The 8,547-nt window shown below is 37.3% G+C and overlaps 1 protein-coding gene across 1 annotated transcript; it reads left to right on the top strand.

Annotated features, from left to right (window-relative positions):
* Nucleotides 1-557: 557 nt before the first annotated feature.
* Nucleotides 558-6,426, top strand: LOC106815378. The gene is made up of 8 exons (XM_014819832.1): nt 558-862; nt 2,782-2,972; nt 3,434-3,518; nt 3,835-3,932; nt 4,203-4,328; nt 4,564-4,793; nt 5,163-5,346; nt 5,693-6,426. Exons 1-8 carry the CDS (start codon nt 558-560, stop codon nt 5,857-5,859), a joined length of 1,386 nt encoding a protein of 461 aa, XP_014675318.1. The 3' UTR covers nt 5,860-6,426.
* Nucleotides 6,427-8,547: the final 2,121 nt, after the last annotated feature.

Genomic DNA, 8,547 nt, shown 5'->3' with positions numbered 1-8,547 from the left:
CTACAGTACTATCTCCATAATGAGTAAAGGTGTTCACTTTATATATAATGTCGATCACTTAATTGTATAACACTTAAATTGGATCTACTCTTCTTGCCAACCCAGTGTAAAGCGAGAAGGTAACTTGTGGCTATAGTATTGACTAGATTTTGTCTATACAATAGCCCTATAGTCAAACTGTAGCAGTGTAGCGATTGTACTTAATTTCGTACGTACTAGGTCAACTCTATATTCTACATATATATATATATACCGGTATTAGGGATTGAGTACAGTGGTGTAAAGGATCGAGTCGTATATGTTATTGTATCTGTAAGCTATAGTCACTCACTCAATAACAAAGCAAGAAAGGTATTTTTTACCATCTAAGAATAATATTGATTTTTATCTGCTGCTGGTGAGATCTGCTGCCACCAGGCTGGGATAATTCTTTGATTATAAATTACTATAGCAGACTCAGCCAACATACAGCTAGACTTCTTTATATCTGACATTTATTATTTTTATTTTTTATTTCAGGTTATTACTTCACCTGTGCTAGGTTAGTTTGAGTAATCATGTCTTACTGGACAAAACGGCGTAAAATCGAATCAAATGTAGAAAAGCACCTGCAAAATATTGCAGAAGATCACCTTGCAGTCACGCACAAGCATTCTGAGTTAGAAATAGAGAGCAGTGCACCAGTCATGGAAGAAGATAGCTGTAGTGAACATGAAACAGAAGACAGTAATGTTGAGGGAGATGATGCTTTTAGTATTGAAGACAGGGACTCACTAAATGATTCCAATAGTAATGTCCCAGATAGTTCTGTGCATGGTGATGAAGATTCAGAGGAGCATAAGGATGACCTTCATACTTTATTGTATAATTGGGCAGTAGAAAACCAAATAACTCACACTGCGCTAGGGCAATTGTTAGTAATCCTTAGAGAATTCCATCCAGATCTGCCGAAAGATGCCAGAACATTGTTATCGACAACTAAAGTAGAAGGAATTGAAAATGTTGCTGGTGGATTATATTATCACTTTGGAATTGCTAATCAAATAATTTCACGGCTATCTCATGATATAAAACTTAGAAATGTGAACACCATAAATCTTCAGATAAATATTGATGGACTTCCATTGTTTAAGAGCAGCAGCCTACAGTTCTGGCCTATACTTTGTTTGTTGGTTGAGTCAGGAAAACCTGAGCTTTTTACAATCGGTCTGTACTCAGGTACTACGAAACCAAAAGATGCTGAGGAGTTCTTAAAGGATTTTGTGGATGAAATGCTTCCTCTTCAAACGAATGGCTTAGATTATGATGGGCAGAACTACTCTATAGAGATATCAGCCGTTGTTTGTGATACTCCTGCTCGTGCCTTCGTTAAATGTGTAAAATCTCATTCTGGCTACTCAGGCTGTGACAAATGCACACAGCCTGGTGTCTATAATGGGAAGATGACCTTTCCTGAAACGAATGCTCCCCTGCGAACAGATAGTTCATTTAACGAAATGGCAGATGACGAACACCATAAAGCTCCATGTCCATTAAGGCGGCTCTCATTAGGGATGGTATCTAAATTCCCATTGGATTATATGCATCTCGTTTGCCTTGGAGTGATGAAGAGGCTTCTGTTATTGTGGATAAAGGGCCCACTAAAGTGCCGTTTAGGGCTTCAGGTCAAAGTGGCAATTTCAGAATGTCTTCTAGCAATGTGTCGTCATATAACAAATGACTTTGTTAGAAAACCAAGGGCCCTGGCTGAAATTGAGCGGTGGAAAGCCACTGAATTTAGACTTTTCCTGCTTTATACAGGTCCTGTAGTTCTAAAAGATAAAATAGCTAAAGCCTTATATGAAAATTTCTTATTGCTCTCTGTTGGAGTACATCTACTAGCAAATCCATCACTGTGCAATCGTTTCTGCGACTACGCTCATAGTCTTCTAGTCCTCTTTGTCCAGCATTACTCACAGTTGTTTGGAGAAAATATGGTTACCTATAATGTTCATGGATTAGTTCATTTGGCACAGGATGTAAAAAATCATGGTCCGTTAGACAGGTTCTCTTCTTTTCCACATGAAAATTTTCTCAGTAAGCTTAAAAAGTTGCCAAGGAAGCCAAACTTTGTGCTTCAACAGGTGATTTTACGATTAATAGAACAAGCTAACCTGACACCTGTGATTGACAATGAGAACCACTTAGAAAGTTTTGTTGCATCCCTAAAAAAAAATCACATACAAGGGCCACTTCCAGTTGGAAGATTATACTTCCCATGCTCACAGTATAAGGAAGTGCAGTTGAGCAATTTTAGTGTCAAGATAGACAGTGCTGACAATTGTGTGAGTGTGGGATCACACGTTGGCTTGGTAGAAAACATAATAAAGTGTGAAGCAGGAATATACATTGTGTATAAGATATTTTTATCACGTGAGGCTTTTTTCACGTATCCATTAGATTCAAGGCAAATTGATATTCATCAAGTAACAAATATTAGTGCCCAACTTCATGTCACTAAAATTCAAGCAATCAGGGGAAAATATGTTTTGCTGCCATTTAAAAATGTGTATGTAGCAATGCCCGTCATACATACATTCTGAATTATTTGATAGGGCACTCACTTTTTGCTGTTTGATTATAGTAACTATGCATCTAGTAGTCTCATAGTTTCAATGGTCTATATATATACATTTCAAGTCGGTGGCCCCATTTTGACTGTTTCCAGTTTACTGAATAATGTAATGTAGTACTGAGTCTTATTAGTCATCAAATCTTCATGCGTAGGATTATTTTTATCAGAATGTTCACTGTAGTGGTCTTCAAGGACACCAATGAGGTAGAATTAGTAGCTTCAAATTGGCTGAAGAAGGAATATGCATACTGGCCACCACTTCAATCATCCTCAGCCATAGGCAAGGCAGTGCGTGACAGGCTGGAACCTGACCTCAAAACATGGAGTCCCTATAAGATCAGGGTATTATGCACATGTCGTAAGTATTTTGAGTACATGTTGTACGTTTTTAAACTAGTTTGTTATACTGCTTACGGTGTACCTACATTGTTTCAATTTTCTGATCAAAAATATAATATCCGGATGGGGTACGTACACATTCAGACAGTCATCAATCACTGTCTGTTGTTCAGCCTCAATTGAATTTTCTTATTTTGTGCACATTATCTCTAAAAGAATTTTACATAAAGATATTGATTCATAAGATATTAATGATTTAACTGTAATTATAAAGGGCCGTGTACTCATCCCATTGACTCCTATTTCATGTCAGCACTGTTCCAACATGAAATTTCCCTAACACATTTTTTTCAGAAATGTATTATTTGTGTTGAGTTGGGTATTGCTGTATTATATTGGTTTTATATGCCAATTGTCATATATTTATACCAATGATTGTGTAGGTCTGCCTTTTCTCAATGTGATTATGTTTTGTTGTAGACAGCTATGAGGATGGTCGAAAGAAGGTGAAGAGAGCAGAAGAGACATCCGATGTCCAGACAGACGATGGTGAAGGATCTAGAAAGTAAGCCATTTCATGCACATTTTGATCACCAGATAATTTATGTAGACCAAAAATGTCTGCATCAAGTATTCTTATATATAGATACAATTGATAGCTGTAAATGAATGCAGATGAGGCAGGAACTAGAAAGTAAGCCATTCATTCATCTTGATCAAAAGATAATTTGTGTATAACAAACCATCTTTATCACATATTTGTGTGTATACGATCACTTAATTACTATCCCGTTTTCTGATTTTTTATTAGTAAGGATGAAAATGAATCATTTATCTTAGCTTTGTAACATTTTGTTTATACTTAGTTATTCTTTTACTAGACGCAAACGTAAACCACCACAGTGGTTGTCTGACAGCGAGGAAGAAGATGATGCCGCAATAACATGCGCCCTGCCTTCATCAGCTAGTCGGATACAAGGTGGGTCTATTTCATGCATGTGTATCTAATGTAAAAGTATTGCATAGTTTATTAGTAATGTAATTAAGATATGTTAATTACATGAGAGGTTTCTTCATTTTATATGTTCTCTACATATAGGTTGTAATTGTGTGCATGTAGATTAAAAGGCAATGGCTATTTTTATTATGACAAGTTGTATCCACTAACAATGAACCAATTATATATTTTTAGAGAAACCGTGCTGCTACCATTTCTTTAAATTTAAGCAGTGTTATGCTTGTTTTGCAGGGGCTCAAGGAACAAGGCCAAGAAATAAGGAATTGCCGAAAGCACCCAGACCATCTGCACTTCCACCTCACCAACAAGAGGAACAATCATTTACACCTCCCCGTCGCAATGGTCCAACTCTATCATGTAAATATAGCAAAATAATAAAAAAAACAATTGTGTATATATTTCCGTGACAGGTGTATCTATCAGAAGCAGTGCTAGAACTATAGCAGCAGAAAAACACTTAGATGAGCACTACAATGCAGCTGTAGTTTTGCAACAAATAGTAATTCTCCTTATATTGCTGCTGGTCGCAGTCCCAATATATTTATACTTTTGTGATCATGCTCTATAAAGATATGTGACGTTAATTTTTCAGCCTTTGAGAGAGAAATGGTGAAGGCGATTGCTACTATGCAGACCGCCATCGATGGGATTGCCGCTGCACAGGTAGCACAGCGAAAGTTGCTAGGCAAAGTGCTTGCCAAAGTGGAAGTAGATGGCTCGTTATCTGAGCTACCGGAAGACATCAAGCTGCCACTGGATACCGTCAACGCAGTAGAGGAGCTCGAGCGCAAACTTGATGACAGTGGGGTTAGAAGAGCTTTGGTGAGCCTATAATTATAATATATTGAACAATTTCTATATATCTTTGCTTATCGTTACCATGATGTAAAAATTTATACAGCGGCATGACAATTCATTCAGCCCATGTCACAAATCACAATGTTTTCTGTTTTTATATATAGTAATTAATTTGTGTTAATTTTTGGTAGAAATGTGACTATATAGACGTTTTTAATCCTTACTGTATCTGCATTGTATTTTAATGACATGCTATATATGTAAGATATTTTAATTATTGTGTAGATATATTGTATGTGAGTAATTAATAATAAATTAAAATGTCAGTTATTTAAAAAGTTGTAGATACTAGCTATATATATATATATAATATATATACAATTTCATTAACAGGTCCACCATTTGTCCCTCATTGGGGGTAGCAGTATAAAGGAGTTCGTACGCAGAGTCATGTCCTACACACTCGGACATGAGGTGGCCCTTCTATATAACTGGGCAGGCAGGATTGGCTGGAAGAGTCAAATGACGTCGGCCAAGCGAGCATTTGGAAATCTGCAGCTCTGTTCTACAATTACAAGTATGTACACAGTATGAAAGTTGAAGATACAAATTTATTATAGTTATAAAATGATCACATTTTGAGATTTTCCCAGGTATTAAATTTTGCATATACGTATTAATTATTTATACCTGTGGTGTGCAAAGTTATAGCTTTCGATATTTAGGATTTTTTTTATCCCATTTAAAGGTTTGAACATTTGAAAAAGGAAAGTTAATAAGAAATCTATTGTCCTTTCATTTCTGTAAGTGTTGTACTTTTAAGAGTTTATATATGTTAATCATGATTCGATAATTGTGCACTTAACAAACGTCAATTATCATATACACATTTATCTAAATTATTTGCTCTTCATGTAATTCAGGTGCAGCTGTAAAGCAGCCAGGAGAAAATGCAACAGTGGCTGCTGTTCAAAAAGAAATAATGATATGGCTAAGGAATTCAGGAGATAGGCATGGCGGAAGGAAGAGGAGGGAGAGAGAAAGGGCACAAGAAGACAGCATAATGAGTGAATCAGAGACGATTGTTTGAACTTTGATTTTGGAGGTGGATTTCTCAGATGTTGATACATATCTAATCTTTATATATGTTATATATGTTATATATTGATGTATATATATATATATGTTGTACGGGTTTGTCTGCATGTGTACTGGGTACATGGTGTTGTTTGCTCGCGTTTTCAGTATTATATTATTTTACATGTGATATCATTTACTCATTTACATTTTAAATTTGATTACTTTCTATTTTATGCGGCAAATTATATATATATATATATATATATATATAAAGAGAGAGAGGGAGAGAGAGGCATGCAGGCCTTAATTGGTTATGTAGTGCAACTGTAATTCTCATAGAACCTCAACAGTCTCTATAGTCATCTCATATAGTCAATATCTCATACAACTGTACGACCTCATATAGTCTCTACATTTAAATATTTTGTATTGTGTTGCTATTTATTTGGTTGTTTTTAGCAATTATGCTATATATATATTATTCTGACATTGTAGAAAAAATCATGCTCATATATATGCGTGTGTGCGTGTGTGTGTATGTGTGTGGGTGTGTGCATGTGTGTGTGTGTGTGTGTGTGTGTGTGTGTGTGTGTGTGTGTGCGTGCGTGCGTGCGTGCGTGCGTGTGTCCGTGCGTGCGTGTGTGTATGTATAAGGAGAATCTGTAACGTGTATGAATATCTAAATACAGATAAATATGCTATATATCTGCTTGTTTGTCTGTTATCTTAGTACCTGAATTACTAGGGGAACAGGGGAAGGGATGGGGTACATTATTGTGCTGGTACTGGGCCAGTATTGCAATGTTGGCTGGGTATTGGCAGAATAGTGGGCCGCTGCTGGCCCGGTACAGCCAATGTTAACGGCCCGAGAATGGGCCAATACTGTATGCCGGCAGCGGTACAATGCTGGCTCGGTACCGTCACGGTACTGGCCCGGTACCGTTGCCGATGCCGGCCCAGTACAACGCCGCTGTGCAAGAGTATACGGGGCCAGTACTGGCATGCGGTGTTGGGCCGACTGTTCAAGCGGTATTGGGCCAGTACCGTGCCAATACTANTAGTACTAGGGCCCTATACAGTGTAGATATATGTGGCACAGCCTACTAATATTACTACGGCTAGACTACTCCAGTACTATCTCCATAATGAGTAAAGGTGTTCACTTTATATATAATGTCGTAATGTCGATCACTTAATTGTATAACACTTAAATTGGATCTATACTCTTCTTGCCAACGCAGTGTAAAGCGAGAAGGTAACTTGTGGCTATAGTATTGACTAGATTTTGTCCTTTGTGGTGTAAAGGATCGAGTCGTATATGTTATTGTATCTGTAAGCTATAGTCATGCACTCACTCAATAACAAAGCAAGAAAGGTATTTTTTACCATCTAAGAATAGTATTGATTTTTATCTGCTGCTGGTGAGATCTGCTGCCACCAGGCTGGGATAATTCTTTGATTATGAATTACTATAGCAGACTCAGCCAACATACAGCTAGACTTCTTTATATCTGACATTTATTATTTTTTTATTTTATTTCAGGTTATTACTTCACCTGTGCTAGGTTAGTTTGAGTAATCATGTCTTACTGGACAAAACGGCGTAAAATCGAATCAAATGTAGAAGAGCACCTGCAAAATATTGCAGAAGATCACCTTGCAGTCATGCACAAGCATTCTGAGTTAGAAATAGAGAGCAGTGCACCAGTCATGGAAGAAGATAGCTGTAGTGAACATGAATTAACAGTAGACAGTAATGTTGAGGGAGATGATGCTTTTAGTATTGAAGACAGGGACTCACTAAATGATTCCAATAGTAATGTCTCAGATAGTTCTGTGCATGGTGATGAAGATTCAGAGCAGCATAAGGATGACCTTCATACTTTATTGTATAATTGGGCGGTAGAAAACCAAATAACTCACACTGCGCTAGGGCAATTGTTAGTAATCCTTAGACAATTCCATCCAGATCTGCCGAAAGATGCCAGAACATTGTTATCGACAACTAAAGTGGAAGGAATTAAAAATGTTGCTGGTGGATTATATTATCACTTTGGAATTGCTAATCAAATAATTTCACGGCTATCTCATGATATAAAACTTAGAAATGTGAACACCATAAATCTTCAGATAAATATTGATGGACTTCCATTGTTTAAGAGCAGCAGCGTACAGTTCTGGCCTATACTAGGTTTGTTGGTTGAGTCAAGAAAACCTGAGCCTTTTACAATCGGTCTGTACTCCGGTACTACGAAACCAAAAGATGCTGAGGAATTCCTAAAGGATTTTGTGGATGAAATGCTTCCTCTTCAAACGAATGGCTTAGATTATGATGGGCAGCACTACTCTATAGAGATATCAGCCGTTGTTTGTGATACTCCTGCTCGTGCCTTCGTTAAATGTGTAAAATCTCATTCTGGCTACTCAGGCTGTGACAAATGCACACAGCCTGGTGTCTATAATGGGAAGATGACCTTTCCTGAAACGAATGCTACCCTGCGAACAGATAGTTCATTTAATGAAATGGCAGATGACGAACACCATAAAGCTCCATGTCCATTAAGACGGCTCTCATTAGGGATGGTATCTAAGTTCCCATTGGATTATATGCATCTCGTTTGCCTTGGAGTGATGAAGAGGCTTCTGTTATTGTGGATAAAGGGCCCACTAAAGTGCCGTTTAGGGCTTCAGGTCAAAG

Source organism: Priapulus caudatus, unplaced genomic scaffold, assembly GCF_000485595.1.
Source record: "Priapulus caudatus unplaced genomic scaffold, Priapulus_caudatus-5.0.1 Scaffold1102, whole genome shotgun sequence".
Lineage (NCBI taxonomy): Eukaryota > Metazoa > Priapulida > Priapulimorpha > Priapulimorphida > Priapulidae > Priapulus > Priapulus caudatus.
The sequence above is the reverse complement of the archived record's forward strand: the minus strand, read 5'-3'. Positions and strand labels throughout refer to the sequence as shown.

Coding starts and splice junctions, on each gene's coding strand:
- LOC106815378 (XM_014819832.1), top strand. CDS start 558: ATGTCTTACTGGACAAAACGGCGTAAAATCGAATCAAATGTAGAAAAG. Junction 3,519..3,834: donor GATGGTGAAGGATCTAGAAA/GTAAGCCATTTC, acceptor TTCTTTTACTAG/ACGCAAACGTAAACCACCAC. Junction 3,933..4,202: donor ATCAGCTAGTCGGATACAAG/GTGGGTCTATTT, acceptor CTTGTTTTGCAG/GGGCTCAAGGAACAAGGCCA.